Source organism: Stomoxys calcitrans, chromosome 4, assembly GCF_963082655.1.
Source record: "Stomoxys calcitrans chromosome 4, idStoCalc2.1, whole genome shotgun sequence".
Lineage (NCBI taxonomy): Eukaryota > Metazoa > Arthropoda > Insecta > Diptera > Muscidae > Stomoxys > Stomoxys calcitrans.
This window is the reverse complement of record NC_081555.1, coordinates 11352196-11372162: the sequence shown is the minus strand read 5'-3', so window position 1 is coordinate 11372162 and position 19967 is coordinate 11352196. Positions and strand designations below refer to the sequence as shown.

General features: G+C 35.3%; 1 protein-coding gene across 4 annotated transcripts in view; it reads left to right on the top strand.

Annotated features, from left to right (window-relative positions):
- LOC106087029 (uncharacterized) overlaps positions 1–19967 on the top strand; it is a 435541-nt gene that overhangs the window by 78171 nt on the left and 337403 nt on the right. For all 4 annotated transcript variants that reach the window (XM_059368281.1, XM_059368282.1, XM_059368283.1 and 1 more), the window contains exons 3-4: positions 12091–12273; positions 12420–12477. In XM_059368281.1, the coding sequence (XP_059224264.1) occupies positions 12091–12273; positions 12420–12477 (241 nt within the window). The remainder of the gene's footprint in view (positions 1–12090; positions 12274–12419; positions 12478–19967) is intronic.

The window sequence follows — 19967 nt, the reverse complement described above, 5'->3', positions numbered from 1 at the left end:
AAATTTTTTAATTAACATAACAAATTCTTATAGCTTCAACCTCAATATAGCTTTTACACTTTGGCGTATGAGTTATATTAATAAATTAATATCACTTATACCAACCCCAGTACAATAAATGTACTCTTCATTTCATTTAAATGCATCTTCAATTCTTTTGATATTTCCCACAAAATCCTCAAGGACTTTGTTTGCATTTGGTGTGCCTCTTTAAATCACTTACAGCTATACAAATATTTATTACAATCGATGCCATTGAACGACCATGAAATGCATATTCAAGGTATGCATTCTATAAATGGCATTGCCTCAGCTCGCTGGGTAGCATTGGCTCAATTGTTTTCACACAATAGGACTACTACCTTCCACCTTTTCTGAATGGTTTGGTGAACAAGCACAAAGTTTCACAAAAGTATAATAATGGAAGTAGTGGTGGTAACAGTGGTGGTAGTAGCAATATAAAAATCAAACTCTTGACATCAATAATATTTAAGCACTTAGGGTAGTTGCCATTGTCATCGTCATCATCATTGACATATCAGTAGCAGCAGCCACATCAGCAACCTATATTATTTTTGGGGTATGATAACAGTTGTTGCCAAGCTAAGGAGGAGAAATCTACTTCAATGCTAGAATAGAACAAAGTAAAAGTATGGTGGGCTGTAATGGGACATAATAAAAAAAAATCTCCACTTGAATATTCCAGCCATCATAGTAGCAACAAACAACAATTCTCTTAACAGCTTACCAGCATTGTGTTTGAGCCGTTTCTCAGAGATTTAACACAAAAAGGTCTGGCATCCTCCCTCAGAAGCTAGGTGAATTGGTTCACAAGGCTTTGCCAGGCGTATATCCTTCGCATTGTGTAACAATAAACCTAACACCAGGTTGCCTTCTTCACTGGCGACCATTTAACATAGGCGCCAATTGTAAATGTTGCACTTTGGCATAATGCCAACAAATGTTCTTTCATTTTTTTTGGTGAATCTCTTTTTTCGCCTTCCTCTGCTTCGCACATCGTTCACTCGTCCTCTTTCCAACAACAATAACATGATTTTAACGGTTAAAAAAAAATGTGATGGAAAGTTGGTCTTTTTTGTTGTTGGGAGCTTTCATCACAAGTTGTTGAGGCCCCTAGACAGGAGGCAGGTTTTCTTGTTTTTTTTTTTTTTTTTTGCTGCATTTTGTGAATGAGCTGCGTTACAAAAAACCATCAACTCTTCAGTTGTTTCAACTGCTGGAGCTGCTCTGGGGCTTAAATGTTTAATGGTGAACTTAAGGCATTGTCTCAACAACTTTTAGCTAGTTGTTGTTGTTTTGTCTTTTAGCCGGCACAATGCTTGCCGCAATCAAGAAGTTTGATGAACCCTTGAAGTACTCAGATAGAGTTGGGGGAAATGTAAAACAAAATGGAAAAAGAAACTTGTGCTCTGTCTCTATGCTTGAAAGCTGGGCACTTGGTGACGTATAAGTGATTTTAAATAATTAATAGCAATTATACGACAACCGTTATTGCCGCTGATTAATCTTGTTGGCCATTATTAAAAAATCCATTTAAATTGAATTATGATAAAATTTTCTCTAAAAAATAAAATTTTGACAAAATTTTTTGAAAAATAAAATTTTGACAAAATTTTCCACAAAAAAAAATTTTGAAAAAAATTTTTACAAAATAAAAGTAAACAAAATCTTCAAAAAAAATAAAATTTGAAAAAATTTTTTAAAAAATGATACTTTGACAAAAATTTTTATAAAAGATTTTCTAAAAAAGTAAAATTTGACAACATTTTCTAAAGAACAAAATTTTGACAAAATTTTCCATAAAAAGGAAGATTTCAAAAATTTTTCTACTAAAAAAAAATTTTGACAAAATTTTGCATAAAAATAATGTTTTGTCAAAATTTTCCATAAAATAACATTTTTACAAAATTTTCCAAAAAAAAAAAAATATTTTTTTTTTTAAATATTTTAAAAAGATAGAACTTCGACAAAATTTTATATGAAAGCAAAACTGACAAAGTTTTCCAAAAAAAAAAAAAAAATTAAACAAAATTTTTAAAAAAAAAATAAAATTTTGCCAAATTTTCCACAAAAAAAAAATTACCGAATGTTTTAAAAAGATAGAACTTCGACAAAATTTTATATGAAAGTAAAACTTACAAAGTTTTCAAAAAAAAAAAAAAAATAAAATTTGAACAAAATTTTAAAAAAAAATAAAATTTTGAAAAAATTTTCCACAAAAAATTTTTTTTTTACCAAATATTTTAAAAAGATAGAACTTCGACAAGATTTTATATGAAAGTAAAACTTACAAAAAAAAAAAAAAAAAATTTATATAAATTTTGAACAAAATTTTAAAAAAAATAAAATTTTGAAAAAATTTTCCACAAAAAAAATTTTTTTTTACCAAATATTTTAAGAGGATATAACTTCAACAAAATTTTATATGAAAGTAAAACTGACAAAGTTTTCCAAAAAAAAAAATAAAATTTGAAAATTTTTAAAAAAAAATAAAATTTTGACAAAATTTTCCACAAAAAAAAAAAAAAAAAAAAATTACCAAATATTTTAAAAAGATAGAACTTCGACAAAATTTTATATGAAAGTAAAACCTACAAAGCTTTCCCAAAAAAAAAAAAAAATTTGAACAAAAATTTTAAAAAAAATAAAATTTTAAAAAATTTTCCACAAAAAAAAAAAATTTTTACCAAATATTTCAAAAAGATAGAACTTCAACAAAATTTTATATGAAAGTAAAATTGACAAAATTTTCCAAAAAAAAAAAAATTGAACAAAATTTTTAAAAAAATAAAACTTTGACAAAAATTTTTATCAAAGATTTTCTAAAAAAATAAAATTTAATAGAATTTTTTAAAAAACAAAATTTTTGCCAAAATTTTTGTATACCAAAAATATTGTGAAACAAACTTCTTTAGAAACAAAATTCTATGAAAAAAAAATTACAAAATTTTCTATAAAACTTAGCCAAAAAAACTTTTGGGGTCAAAACCCAGGGGGCCGCCCCAAAAACCAACCCCCAAATGGATATGTAGACCGATCGCGACAATATGGGATTAAACAAAAGGTACTTGAGAGTCGAAAACGAAACTTATATAAAAATTTGTAGTCTATTCCTAGGCGACCCACCCCAAAATTATGGTCCAAATGGTCATATAGTCCGAACGGGACAATACTGAACTCAAATGCAAATGCAAATATTGCCCTTGAACATTCTGCTAAGGAACAGGGCCAAACTTCTCACATATCAATGAGTGCTGTCCGATTCAAGTTTATGTCCAATGATAAAGGGCCGAGTCCGGACGGCGTGCCTCACAAATGTTGCCAGCATTAGGAGGGGAAAACCACATTTTTTCTGATGGACTCGCCAGGATTCGAACCCAGCGTCATAGGCGCATATGCTAACCTCTGCGCTAGGCGTGCCTCACAAATGTTGCCAACATTAGGAGGGGAAAACCACCGTTGAACATTTTTTGTGATGGTCTCGCCAGGATTCGAACCCAGCGTCAAAGGCGCATATGCTAATCTCTGCGCTAGGGTGGCCCCAAAGTACTTAAAGAAAGGTATTTGAGAGTAGCATACGAAACTTTTACAAAAATTTGGGTCAGTTCGATTATTTACTGATATTGGAAGGGGGGCGGACGCTCCCCCGTACCCCAAAAACACCACCTAAAATCAAAAGTTGACCGATAGGGACAATATGGGTATCAAATGAAAGGTATTGGAGAGTAGAATACGAATATATAATTAAAAATTGGGTTCAAGTATCCAAGGGGTGACCCAACCTCAAAAACTGTCCAATCACATATATTGGACGTACATATCAATGTAGGATTCAAATGAAAGGTATTCGGGAGTAGACTACGAATATGACATAAAATATGGGGTCCAAGTAATAGGGGATCGCCCCACCCCCAAAAAGCCGCTCAAATGGGAACATTACTAGATAATAGCTAGTATTTGGGAGCAGATTACTAATATGACACTAAACTTTGTGTCCAAGAATCTAGTAGGTGCATTTCCTCCTAAAATCGCCTCCAATAGGTTATTTGACCCATTAAAACAATGGGGAATCTAGTGATCGAGATCGGTGAGTAGAGTGTGTCTTTCAAATATGTGCTCAAGTGGTAGACGGGGTGTGGCGCGCAACCCTCCTATAGACTCCCTTCACCAAACGGCTGTATACACCAATCATAACAATATGCGGTTCTAATGAAAGCTATGCGGTTGTGGACTGCGAATCTGGCAACTTTATTCTGCTCATATTTTTGGTGGACCACCTCACCCCTAAACAGTCGATCAATCAGAAACGACCTGATCGGACCCATACCCCAAAGTTATGACATTCAGTGTGATTGGAAGAGATTTAGTGGACCACCTCACCCCTAAACAGTCGATCAATCAGAAACGACCTGATAGGACCCATATCCCAAAGTTATAACATTCAGTGTGATAGCAAGTAATGAAAATTTTAAAGTAAAGGTTGCCACAATTTTTAACTCATCCATAAGGGTCCTTCTTTTCCTAGACAAATCCAAACGACGTGCTGCTGGGCAATATTTTCGTGGTTTTGTTTTATGGTCATGATTTTATTACTAAGAACTGTTTGATATGTGAAAGAGGGGAGGGGGACCTCTCCCTTGCCCTGATTTTCAAAAAACACCAGATTTCGGAGAGGGGTATGGCGATTTGGAGGGGGGGGGGGTTGGGCGGACCCTCCCCCTTACTCCAATTTTCAAAAACGCCAGCGATTTAAGCGAAATTGTGTATGCCACCTAACGGTACCCCGAAAACATTAAATTGATATACAACTTGGGGTCAAATAACCTAGGGGGACGCCCCACCCGGACGGGCATGTTTACCGATTCGGGCAATATGGGTATCAAATGAAAGGTATTGAAGAGTAGAGTACCAAATTGTTATACAAATTTCACCATAAGTGTTCAGGGGGTCCCCACCCCACACAAAACCCCCCAAGGGGAACACTTTCACTACTTTGGGCAATATGGGTATCAATTGAAAGGTATTTAAAAGTAGTGTGCAAATCTGACATAAAAATTTATTTTTTATTTATTTTACTCCAATTTTCAAAAACGCCAGCGATTTAAGCGAAATTGTGTATGCCACCTAACGGTACCCCGAAAACATGAAATTGGTATACAACTTTGGGATCAAATAACCTAGGGGGACGCCCCACCCGGACGGGCATGTTTACCGATTCGGGCAATATGGGTATCAAATGAAAGGTATTGAAGAGTAGAGTACCAAATTGTTATACAAATTTCACCATAAGTGTTCAGGGGGTCCCCACCCCACACAAAACCCCCCAAGGGGAACACTTTCACTGCTTTGGGCAATATGGGTATCAAATGAAAGGCATTTAAAAGTAGTATGCAAATCTGACATAAAAATTTATTTTTTATTTATTTTACTCCAATTTTCAAAAACGCCAGCGATTTAAGCGAAATTGTGTATGCTACCTAACGGTACCCCGAAAACACGAAATTGGTATACAACTTTGGGGTCAAATAACCTAGGGGGACGCCCCACCCGAACGGGCATGTTTACCGATTCGGGCAATATGGGTATCAAATGAAAGGTATTGAAGAGTAGAGTACCAAATTGTTATACAAATTTCACCATAAGTGTTCGGGGGGTCCCCACCCCACACAAAACCCCCAAGGGGAACACTTTCACTGCTTTGGGCAATATGAGTATCAATTGAAAGGTATTTAAAAGTAGTATGCAAATCTGACATAAAAATTTATTTTTTATTTATTTTACTCCAATTTTCAAAAACGCCAGCGATTTAAGCGAAATTGTGTATGCCACCTAACGGTACCCCGAAAACATGAAATTGGTATACAACTTTGGGGTCAAATAACCTAGGGGGACGCCCCACCCGAACGGGCATGTTTACCGATTCGGGGAATATGGACACAAATTTAAGCTTTCTAAAAGTTCATTGAGAATCTGACATAAAAATTTAGTCCTTGGTGTCTGAGGGGCCTCCGCATCCCTCAAAAACCCCCAGCAGAGCATATTTACCATATTTGGGGCAATATGGACATAAATTAAAGCTATTTAATAGTGTATTCCTTGGTGTCTGAGGGGCCTCCCCACCCCTCAAAAACCCCCATCAAGGCATATTTACCAATTGGGGCAATATGGACACAAATTTAAGCTTTTTAAATGTTCAGTAAGAATCTGACATAAAAATGTATTCCTTGGTGTATGAGGTGCCTCCTCCACACCCAAAATCCCTTAACAGGACATATATACCGAATGGGATAATATGGATATTAAATGAAAGGCATTTGGATGTTAAGTAAGCATCTGTTATAAGAATTTGGTCCAAGGTGTCTATGGGGCCTCCCCAACCTTAGAGATCCCCAAAATTGGCATCAATTTTCAACATCACAAAATTGTTATCAAATGAACGTTCGTTGAGGGTTGACTACGAATCTCGTATACACATTTGGGACAGCGTCTGTGTCCGGTCACAGACGCTAGAACCACTAAATAGGACATATAGGATATTAAAAAGACGTGCCGCTCGATCCCGATAATATGGGGCTTAAAAGAAAGGTCTATGACAGTAGAGTTCGAGTTCTAAAGTTGATATAAGGATCAAAATATCTGGGTCACGTCCTGCCGTTCATCAGGACATGTAGATCGTGACAATAAAGGACTCATAGAAACTGTATTTTAGGTTTTAACGTCGAGGGGCCGACCCCTCCCCCTCCCAATATAGACAACACCAAAATATCTTGTAGGACGACTGGGAACATTTTGTACACAAATGACAGGACTTTTCAGAGAGTAATTCCCCTCCCCCCCCCATCCTATGCAAAGCAAAAAGGAGTTAAAAGGAATATATGAGGGCCGATCAGGATAGAATAGGACAGAAATAAAAGATCTTTTGTAGTAGAGTACACTTTTTGCCTTCTGAATGGAATAGACACAGAAAGGACCTGCGGATCTTTAAAAATGTGCTATCCCAGATGGTAGCTTTGAAATATGGATTTGAAAGTAGATAATAAATACAAATACAAGTGAAAGCGTAAGAAATTCGGCCCGGCCGAATCTTGGGAATCCACCACCATGAATTCTGCTAAAATATGGCCGCTAAATCTGGTTATAGACCGATTTGGGCCGTACTTGGCGCAGTTGTTGAGATTCATAACATGAAATTTCAGCCAAATCGGATAAAAATCGAGACTTTTAAGGGCTTAAAAAAGTCAAATCGGGCGATCGGTTTATATGGGAGCTATATCAGGTTCTTGACCGATTCGAAACGCACTCGCCACAGTTGTTGGAAGTCGTAATAGAACACAATTTCAGCTAAATCGAATGAAAATTGCGCCATCCAGGGGCTCATATGGGATTTATATCCAAATCTGAACCGATATGGCCCATTTGCAAACCCCAATGCCCAAAAATTTTCTCAAAAAAAATATTAAAATTTTTTTCTACAAATTTTTAACCCACTTTTTATAGGGGATGACTTAACAAAAGGGGTTTCAATGCCAAATCCAAACTTCCAATGCCTTAGTTTTATATTTTGTCGTTTGTTTTCTCAAGGAAGTTCTTCTTTTATTTACAAGGATAATGGTAAGGTATATACTCTCCCCCTCATAAAGCAGATAATTTCCCACAAATCTCTTTTGGGTAGATGCCTAAAATATTCCACCTGTTCCCTCCAACACATTTGTTTTCATTAATTACAAACTCATGTTGCACCACCCTGTTGTAGAGGATTGGGAGATTTTTTTGTGACATTTTGTTATTAAATTAAACATAAGAACTATTAAGTTAATTAGTGGGAATTCCAAAAACATCTAAACGAAGCAGTACATGCTTGGCCATTAACGTTTACCGCTACAACAACTACTTAGCCAGGAGATGGATATGCTATGGATATGCTATGTGCTTGGGTGGTCCTAAGGATGTAACGTTTTGGCCCAAAAATTTAAAATAGAAAAAAAAACTTCATGGCCAGGTATTTTGTTGCCTAAAAGGTGTTGGCGTTTAACCATATGTCTTTTTACACTCTATTCTCTCTTGTGCTAAAGCTCAAAAGCTCAGCCATCAACGTTAAATCGTTAAATTTAGGCTATACTTTGAAGCACATCAAACCAGCCAAACAACCAACCAGCCAAGCATCATCAACTTGGCTTGGTATCTTCTTCTTCTTCTTGTTATTATAAAAAAAAGGAAACATAATAAAAAAAAAACACATAAAATTCTAGGCTTAAATTAACACCAAAGTCATAAAAGTGGCATTTAAATATAATGACCCACCCATCACCTACAAATCCTGGCCAGCCAGCCAGCCAGCTAGGCTGTATTCGTGACTACCCAACCACTCAGACAAATACCCCATTTTAGTCCATCAACACCACCACCACCACCATCCGACCCGTTAGCAGAAGCGACGGCGGTGAGGATGGCTTTGTTACACCACCACCTACAATAATAGCCGGCTACAAAACATGGCCATTTAAAGGACAAGTGGGGCTTAAATGCTTCTAGTTGACACCAGCAAAGAGCAAGGCAATATGAAAACCTACCCCATGCCCATTTTAAATTGTTTCGAGTACTTTTCGAGGGACATCAAATCCACTAAGATTTGATTTTTTAAGCATTAAAAATCATTTTAGTGTGAAATATTTTAAAAATATGGTTTTTTCAATATCATTTTTAATAATCTATAGGGAGGAAAGGATGATTGTCTGCCCCTGAAGAATAAGCAGGCATAAGATATACACGAGCATAAGATGGAAGGTATAGCTACGGTGGCTTACCGTTGAGAAAATTAGTCTAAAGGCCTTTAATTTGCATAACACTCTATAGGGGACACTAAATCCCCATATCTGTCTGTCGATCAGTCCATGTTCTTCATAATAGAGGCCACAGAGGCGCATTGATTAGCACGTGCGCCAATGACAACGAGCTTGCTTTCAAATCCTAGCAAATTTTGAAATGATAGTTTCTTCTAAGACGAAATTCTCGTAAATTTTTTCTTAAAAAAAAAATTTTTAAGAAATTTTTGCTAAAGATAAAATTTTTATGAAATTTTACCTAGAGACAAAATGAAATGAAATTTTCTCTAAAGGCCAACTTTTCTATGAAACTTTCACTTAAAAATTTGTTTGATTTTTTATATTAACCTGCAGCGCCTGTAAGTATGTTAACTTTTATAACCAATAATATCTCCACTAATAAAATTGGATTCGCCTAAAAAAAAGTATGCCTCTTGCTTAAATTAGAATAGGCCAGCAACCATTGATATGGGAGAAGTTTACCCTTGTTCCTTAATGTAATGTTCAGGGGCTGTATTTATTAACTCCTTATGCCATGTTTGTTTTTATGATTGGTAATATTACCTAAAAGTATGCTTTATTTATATTTACCAACTTAGCCTGAAAATATGCAATGTTTTATAAAATAGGCTAAAAGAATGTAATGTTTTATATATAGCTCGAATATATGCAAAGTTTATATTAATTAAAAGCGCCTGAAGTATGCTTTACTTTATAAGCAATTATAATAGCTCCCATAGAAAAAAGTTGCTTGAAATTTTCACTAAAATGTAAAGTAAATTTTCTGCAAAGATATAAAAAGACAAGGCAAATGTTCGAAGGCAAACTTTTGTAAAATTCTCACTTAAGATAAAATTTCATGAATATTTTTTCCAAAGACACAATTTAGACACCTTTTCTCCAAAGACAAGATTTCCAAACATTTTCTCTGAAGACAAGATTTCCGCAACATTTTCTCAAGCCACAAAATTTCCATAAAATATTCTCTGAAGACAGAATTTCCACGAAATTTTCTTTAAAGGTAATTTTGTCTTTAGAGAAGATTTTTTCTAAACACAAATATTTGGATAAATCTTCTGAACAAATTTTTGGGTAGTTTAGCTCCTCATCATTTTCCATTCTTTTCTATGATTATAACTTTAAATTTATTATTTTAGCTCCTTAAGATATGCTTCATTTTATAATTGTTAATAGTACCTATAAATATGGTATAAATTTATAGTAACCAAGATTGTCTGAATTTATTCTATATTTCATAATTGATGTTAGGGCCTTAAAGTATATTATGTTTTCTATGACTTTCTTGTATATTAGCTTTTAAGTATGCAATGTAACCAACAAGAGCTTCATTAATAAAATTTGCATGAAATTTTCTCCAAAGACAAAATTTTCATTAAATTTTCTTTAAAAGATAAGATTTTACCAAAAGATAAAACTTCCACAAAGCTTTTTATGAAGCAAAAAATTCCTTAAAATTTCTTACAAAACACAAAATTTTCATGAATTTTTCTTTAATGACAAAATTTCTATAAAAGCAAAATTTCCACAATAGTCAAAATTTCCAGTAAAATCTTCTATAAAATTTCAACGAAATTTTTCTGAAGACCAATTTCTTCCAACCATGCCTATGAAACTCAAAATTAAAAAAAAAATGAATAGCTCCTTAAAGGTATTTTAGGTTTTATAATCAATAAAAGGTTTTAAAAGATATTATTAATGTATAGATATTAACTAATAGCTCCTGTAAGTATGCTATATTTTATAACCAATAATAAGAGGGTCTAGAAGTATGCTATATGTACATCAACCAACAGCACCTGAGAGTAAAAAATTTTTATTATCGGTAACGGGGCCTAAAAGTATGTTATGTTTTTTCATAGCGCTCGAATATATGTTATGTTTGATATTCACTAATAGTTCCTGCAAGTATGCTATGTGTTGTTTTCAATCATAACTGGGCCTAAAAGTATGCTAAGTTTATATCAACCAACAGTCCCTGAAAATAAAATAAGTTTTTTTTTATCGGTAGGAGGGTTTTATATAGCGCTCAAATATATGTTATGTTTTATAACCATTCATTGCTCCAAAAAAATTTTCCATAATTCTTTTTCTTAAAACAAAATTTCTTGAAAGTTTTAAAACAAAATTCCCTCAAAATTATTACCTAACGAAAATATTTTGGCAGAAATTTTTTTATATAAAAATTTTCTTAAATTTGAAAAAAATTTTGAAATTCTACGATAGTCAAAATTTCTAAAAATTTCCACGAAATTTTTGAAGACTTCTTCCAACCTTGAGGAATTTAATATTTTAGCTCCTCAAGGTACGTGAGGTTTAATAATCAATAACAGGGTCTAACAGAATGCTGTGTTTTTATCAACCAACAGCACCTGAAAGTAAACAGTGTTTTATTATGGTTAGTAAGGCCTAAAAGTATGTTATGCTTCATATAGCGCTCGATTATATGCTATGTTTTATATAAACTAATAGCTCCTTCAAGTATGCTATGTTTTATAACCAATCATAGTAGGGCCTAAAAGTATGCTATGGTTGTTTCAACCAACAGCATCCACAAGATAATTTAGTTTTATTTATTATCGATAGAAGGGTCTAAAAGTATGTTATGTTTTATATAGCGCTCGAATATATGCTAGGCTTTATAACCAATAACAGATCCAATAATATAATTTCCATAAATATTTTTCTTAAAACAAAATATCTTGAAATTATTTTTAAAAACAAAATTCCCTCTAAAGTATTGTCCAACCAAAATGTTTTGGTGAATTTTTTGTATATAATTTTTTCCTTTAAATCAAAAAATTGTGCAACTTCTTTTTATTCTGCCAAATTTTGCTAATTTCCATCCCTGATGCTTTTACCATAGAAAATTTTAATGTGAGGTTTTCTCCCCTACCTAAGTGTCATCTATGACATTTTTCCTTCTACCCTCCTCAGCAACTCCGTCAATAATTTAATAACCCAAACAACCTTTACCATGCTCCTTAATGAATCATAGGCTAAATTACTATCACCATAACTGATGAAATTTAATTAAGAAACTAAAACTTAATTGAAACTGTCATCTTGCATTGTTTATGAGTTGAAAGGATGGCTACAAACATAGCCTCCCCGCTCCATCTCTAACCGTTAGTCTTTAGGCTTCATTTTCTAAACTAATGTCTTGCCTATGAACTTGTTAGTAATTTGCTTTGGTGTTTTCCTTCTTTTTTTTTGTTTTTCTTTTTAGCAACAAGTGGTTGAATTATCTGGTTATGTCATTATTCTGGTGGAGAATGTTGATGGTAAAATTAAATTATATGGCTCTCCACCCGATCGTGATAATTTGGAAGTGGGCGATGAGATACTCGAAGTTAATGGCTTAACATTGGATAATATTTCACGAACGGAAGTTATACGACACATACACGATGTAAGTATATATAGACTTTACATGGCCTAGAGATTATCAAATAGATGACATTATTGTAATTGCCTTGGTTATGTGTGATTTGTGATGCTTTTTTGATTTTTATGTCCTTATTCCTTTATACTTTTTGTTTCTCTTTTTCTCTGCAGTGTATTAAATCGTGTACCATATGTTTACGGGTTCGCAAGAAAAATGATTCCAGGCTGGGTAAGTGGAGAATAATATCATAAATTATATTAAATTGTTAAGTGGGTTTGGATTAGATTTTGTTTATTATACAGTTTGTTCAAAGAATTTGAATTTTCTTTGAAAACATATATTTTTCAGGAAATTTTAATTCATTGGAAATTTTTGATTGTGAAAATTTGTTTTATGCCTTACACTTTTCGTATACAATCGAAGATTAATACAAAGATAAGGGTAAATATTTTATGAAAATTTTGGTGTATATGAGCCAACGCATCATTTTCCAGCTTTACATAGCCTGCGAAAAGTATTCAAGAAAATATTAAGTTTTGTTAAATTTTTATTGAAATTTTTATTTAATATTTCGATCCGAAAAGTATGCAAGGTTTTACAACCGGTTATAGTGACTTAAAGATCGCCAAGTTTTATTTTGAACAACAGGGCCTGAAAGTATGCTATGTCTATACCCGGAATCAACACCTCAAAGTATGCTGCTATTTTTTTTATTAATCATAAACACCTGAAAGTATGCTTTATTTGATAACCAATAATAGCTCCTGATAATAATGACTTAAAGCATCCAGTAAATTAATTCCCTATGCAAAGTTGTTGTTAATAGCGCCTAAAAGTATACAACATTTTAAAACTATTTTTTATTAATCATAAACCCCTTAATGTATGTTTTATTTGATAACCGATATTAGCTCCTGATAATAAGGACTAAAATCATCCAGTCAATTAATTCCCTATGCAAAGTTGTTGTTAGTAGCGCCTAAAAGTATGCAATATTTTAAAAAAACACTCACATGTTTTAAATTTTGATTATAACCTTAAATTTATTTTTAAGCTCCCGAGAGTATGCTAGGTTTTATAATCGTTAGTAACCCCTAAAACTATGCTATGTTCGATAATCAATAATAGCTCCTGACATAAATGGCTAAAAGGACAAAATTGCACTTTATAGAGTGCACCTCCTATTTCGCTAAAATTTGATATTCAAAAGTGTTTTGATTTCAGGAATACAAATCTGAAGTATTCCATATATATAAACCGAAGCTGCGCCTAAAAATATACCTTGTTGTATATTCATCATAAACATCTGAAAGTATGCTATAATTGATAACCAATTATAGCTCCTGACACTAACAGCTATAACCATCCAGTCCATTGATTCTTTATGTTAAGTTGTTGTGTGTAGCGCCTAAAAGTATGTAAAACTTTATAACTATTTGCATACATGTGTTTATAAATTTTGATTATAACCTTCAATTAATTTTTAGACTACTGAGAGTATGATGGGTTTTATGATCGTTAGTAGTACCTAAAAGTATGCTTTATTTTATAATAACCAATAGCATCTGATAACCAATAATAGCTCCTGACATCAATGGCTAAAAGGAGAAAACTGCACTTTATAGGGCGCATTACCGATTTCGCTGAAATTTGGTTTACAGACGTGGTTTGACTCCAGTAACTCAAATCTGAATTCCGTTTTTGGTGCAAAGACCCCTGGGGGAAACTCTTTAACCTAGGCAACATGAGTATCAAATGAAAGGTATTAGAGAGTAGATTACGAATATGCAAAAACATGTCTAAAAATTGGACCCGGGAAGGATCTACGGGGTCTTGAGAATTTTGAAACATCCCTAACCCTGGGCAATATGGGTATCAAATGAGAGATTTTAGTGATTATATTACGAATATAGCTTGCTTGTTTTGGTATAATTTAGGTTATAGACTAAGAATATGCCAAAATACCCGGGAAGGATATACGGGGTCTTGAGAATTTTGAAACATCCCTAACCCTGGGCAATATGGGTATCAAATGAGAGACTTTAGCGAGTAGATTACGAATATACCTTGCTGGTTTTAGTATAATTTAGGTTACGGACTAAGAATATGCAAAAATACCCGGGAAGGATATATGGGGTCTTGAGAATTTTGAAACATCCCTAACCCTGGCCAATATGGGTATCAAATGAGAGACTTTAGCGAGTAGATTACGAATATACCTTGCTGGTTTTTGCATAAATCAGGTTTTAACTTCAAATTTTAGTTTTCAAAGCCCCTGAGAGAATGCTAGGTTTTAAAATCGGTACAAGTTCCTAAAAGTATGCAAAATTATATAGTTACAAATATCATGTGAAAGCTTACTAGGTTTTATAATCGACATTAGCTGAAAGTATGCTGCTAAAAGCAAAAGAAGCACCTAGTTTGTAACAGCGCCTAAAAGTATGCTATTTTTATGGCGACCCAAAATTGCCTGAAAGCATGCTATGGTTTTTTTTAATCAATAATACCTTCTGCATTGATAGCCATAACTATTTGTATCATGGATTCTATGCATATATTAATTATCAGCAGCACCTAAAAGTATGCAGAGTTAAGTAGGTAGTATGTCCATTGATTTTCTGCTTACAAATTATGATTAAATTGATTATTAGCTGCTTCTAAAAGTATGCAGAATTTGGTAGGAATAGTTTTTTTCTGAAAACATTATCTCTTCAAACAAGAATTATTATTGGTTGCCCAAAAATTAATTGCGGATTTTTCGTATAGTCGGCGTTGACAAATTGTTTTCACAGCTTGTGACTCTGTAATTGCATTCTTTCTTCTGTCAGTTATCAGCTGTTACTTTTAGCTTGATTTAGTAAAAAAAGTGTAAAAAAAGTATATTTGATTAAAGTTCGTTCTAAGTTTTATTAAAAATGCATTTACTTTCTTTTAAAAAATCCGCAATTACTTTTTGGGCAACCCATAGAATTATGACATTAGTTGTTTTTTTCATTGGGAAAAATAACTTCCACAATTCATCTGGCCACCCTACAAAAATTGGATTCCATTTTAATTTTCAATTCTAAAATCAATACCTTTTAAAAATTTGCAAAAACCCCAGTTTTATTTGATTTGGCAATTACAGTTTATTTTTAAAACATGTCACACTATTTGCCTATTTGCCAATTTCCGTTTATCTCCATAGCCATACTATGTCAGAGACCTGCTGACATGGCACACCTGATGAAAATAGATTTACAACTTTTTTGTTTTACATAAATCATTGATGCATACAAAACAAATTACACTGGCCCAGAATGATGAACTGCCATACAAACAGACAGACAGACAGACAGACCGATCAGCACACCCATATAATGAGTACTAAATTGGAACAATGCTCAATAGGGGGAATGGCTGTATGGTTGGTTGTCCAAAGTGAAGAGAATACCTTGTGGGCACGCCTTCGACATCATTGGGAAGTGTCAAGTGACCCTGAGACATACTACAAAACAATGAGTGAATTGTAATATCATCAAACGTTATGCGAAACAGCTTAGAAACACGCATGTTGGGGCTGGCTTAGGTGGAGGTACTTGTAAACAACACAAGGGATTTATTGGGTAACTCTTTGCGTGTGCCAGAAAATGGGGTTTCATAATGGATATCGTCACCACCCCCCACCCACCACATCAATGATGGTGGCGACAAATGAATTGATTTTAAATGCTTTTTTGTTTTTGCTGCTGTTGTTGTTGTTGCTGGTATGTCAGAAGCCAAACAATCGAGAAATCGTGTTCTATTGATGCCAAGTAGACCACCACCTCTATTTCCTTTCGCCTCTCCCTCTCTCTCTCTGTTTCTCTGGGCCTCATCCCTAGACATTCTCATGTCTTGTTTTCTCTCATTTTCGTTTTGATTAATGAATAGTGTGGTTCATTTGGAAACTACACTTGTTGTAGAGATTGGCGTTCTTATATGGTTGCATGTATGCGTGTGACTTGGTTGTTGTTGGGGTAGTGCGAGCATTTCATCAGATCTTGGCAATTAGCAGCTTTCTAGTGTCTGAGTTCCATTTGAAAACTACATGCAACACGTCAAGTGGAGATTTTTCAACCCAACAAATTGTTGTTGACAAATGAGTTGAGGCATTCGCAGGGAAATAAGGTATTGTTAGAGCCGATGTTGCAACAACTTGAACAGTAGGGTTGACAGAATATGAAATGAAAAATCATAAATAAATAAAAAACCAAAAAATTAAAGTTTCCAGTACCCGAACAAGGATGGTCGAGAGACCGGTTTACATGGGAGCTATATTTGCTTGGAAGTCATAACAGAACACCACATGCAAAATTTCAGCCAAATCGAACAAAAATTGGGGCTTGTAGGGGCTAAAGAAGTCAAATCGGAAGATCGGTTTATATGGGAGCTATATCAGGTTATAGACCGATTTGGACCGTATCTGGCACAGTTGTTGGAAGTCATAGCGGAACACCACATGCAAAATTTCAGGCAAATCGGACAAAAATTGCGGCTTCCAGAGGCTCAAGAAGTCAAATTGGGAGATCGGTTTATATGGGAGCTATATAAGGTTATAGACCGATTTGGACCGTACTTAGCACAGTTGTTGGAAGTCAAAGCGGAACACCACATGCAAAATTTCAGGCAAATCGGACAAAAATTGCGGCTTCCAGAGGCTCAATAAGTCAAATCGGGAGATGGGTTTATATGGGAGCTACATCAGGTTATAGACCGATTTGGACCGTACTTAGCACAGTTGTTGGAAGTCATAACGGAACACCCCATGCAATATTTCAGCCAAATCGGACAAAAATTGGGGCTTGTAAGGGCTCAAGAAGTCAAATCGGGAGATCGGTTTATATGGGAGCTATATAAGGTTATAGACCGATTTGGACCGTACTCTGCACAGTTGTTGGAAGTCAAAGCGGAACACCGCATGCAAAATTTCAGCTAAATCGGACAAAAATTGGGGCTTGTAGGGACTCAAGAAGTCAAATCGGGAGATCGGTTTATATGGGAGCTATATCAGGTTATAGACCGATTTGGACCGTACTTAGCACAGTTGTTGGAAGTTATAACAGAACACTATGTGCAAAATTTTAGCGAAATTGGACAAATATTACGGCTTCCAGGGGCTCAAGAAGTCAAATCGGGAGATTGGTTTATATGGGAGCTATATAAGGTTATAGACCGATTTGGACCGTTCTAGGCATAGTTGTTGGAAGTCATAGTAGAACACCACATGTAAAATTTCAGCTAAATCGGACAAAAATTGGGGCTTGTAGGGACTCAAGAAGTCAAATCGGGAGATCGGTTTATATGGGAGCTATATAAGGTTATAGACCGATTTGGACCGTACTTAGCACAGTTGTTGGAAGTCCTAGCGGAACACCACATGCAAAATTTCAGGCAAATCGGACAAAAATTGCGGCTTCCAGAGGCTCAAGAATTCAAATCGGGAGATCGGTTTATATGGGAGCTATATAAGGTTATAGACCGATTTGGACCGTTCTAGACATAGTTGTTGGAAGTCGTATTTGAACACTACTTGCAAAATTTCAGCCAATTCGGACAAAAATTGCGACTTCCAGAGGCTCAAGAATTCAATTCGGGAGATCGGTTTATATGGGAGCTATATCTAAATCTGAACGGATATGGCCCATTTGAAATCCCCAACGACCTATATCAATATTAAGTATCTGTACAAAATTTCAAGCAGCTAGCTTTACGCGTTCGACCGCTATAGTGATTTCGACAGACGGACGGCCGGTCGGACGGACTTGGTTAGATCGACTCAGAGCGTCGATACGATCAAGAATATATATACTTTATGGGGTCTTAGTCGAATATTTCGAGGTGTTACAAACGGAATGACTAGATTGCTATACCCCCATCCTATGGTGGTGGGTATAAAAATCAATTTCAAGGTAAACGACTGAACCGGTTACCTTGAAATTTTTACAGATTGTGTAGGTGGGTCTGGAGGGAAACCTAGTCTATATCACTTTTGGGTTCAAGTAACTGGGGGGCCGCCCCAACCCCAAAATCCCGTAAAATATAAGCAAAACCTCCCCCTTACCACAAAATCACCACCCAAAAATAAAAGTTGACCGATCAGGACAACATAGGACTCTAATGAAAGCGATTCTGGAGAAGAATACGAATATGATATTGGATGTAGGGTCCAGCTACCTGGGGCCCACCCCAAGTTCAAAATCCTAACTGGGGGCAGACTCAATCCCAAAATCCCCTAAAATAGGTTTAATGGACGATCGTGACAATATGGGACTCAAATGCAATGTATTCGGAAGTAGATTACGAGTATAGTCAGGAAGGAGAAATAGGCTACATAGTTTTGTGATATCGGAGGGGGAACGGACCCTCCCCCTAACCACAAACCTCCTATAATAGGTTTATTGGACGATTGTGGTAATATGAGACTCAAATGAAATGTATTCGGGAGTAGATTACGAGTATAGTCAGGAAAGAGGAATAGGCTTTACAATTTTGTGATATCGGAGGGGGAACGGACCCTCCCCCTTACTACAAAAGCACCAACCAAAATAAAAGTTGACCGACCGGGACAACATGGGACTCAAATGAAAGATATTTGGGAGTAGAATACGAATATGATATTAGATATTGGCTCCAGCTACCTGGGGGTTCATCCCAAGCCCAAAACTGCAACTGGGGGGGCCGCCTCAACCCCAAAACCTCCTACAATAGGTTTATTGGGCGATTGTTTCAATATGGGACTCAAATGAAATGTATTCGGGAGTAAATTACGAATATTGTCAGGAAGGAGGAATAGGCTTTACAAATGTTTGATATCGGAGGGGGAACGGACCCTCCCCCTTATTACAAAAGCACCAACCAAAAATAAAAGTTGACCGACCGGGACAACATGGGACTCAAATGAAAGATATTCTGGGGTAGAATACGAATATGATATTATATATTGGGTCCAGCTAGCTGGGGGTCCATCCCAAGCCCAAAACTGTAACTGGGGGGGCCGCCTCAACCCCAAAACCTCCTATAATAGGTTTATTGGGCGATTGTTGCAATATGGGACTCAAATGAAATGTATTCGGGAGTAAATTACGAATATTGTCAGGAAGGAGGAATAGGCTTTACAATTTTGTGATATCGGAGGGGGGAACGGACTGGAACTGGTGGGCCGCCTCAACCCCAAAACCTCCTATAATAGGTTTATTGGGCGATTGTTGCCATATGGGACTCAAATGAAATGTATTCGGAAGTAGATTACGAGTATAGTCAGGAAGGAGGAATAGGCGTTACAATTTTTTGATATCGGAAGGGGGAAGGACCCTCCCCCTTATCACAAAAGCACCAACCAAAATAAAAGTTGACCGACCGGGACAACATGGTACTCAAATGAAAGGTATTCGGTAGTGATATACGAATATGATATTAAATTTTGGGTACAAATACCTGGGGCCCCACCCCAATCCCAAAACCGTAACTGGGGGACCGCCTCAATCCCAAAATCCCCTAAAATAGGTTAAATGAACGATCGTGACAATATGGGACTCAAATGAAATGTATTTGGGAGTAGATTACGAATATAGACAGGAAGGAGGAATAGGCTATACAATTTTTTGATATCGGAAGGGGGAAGGACCCTCCCCCTTACCACAAAAGCACCAATCAAAAATAAAATTTGACCGACCGTGACAAAATGGGACTCAAATGAA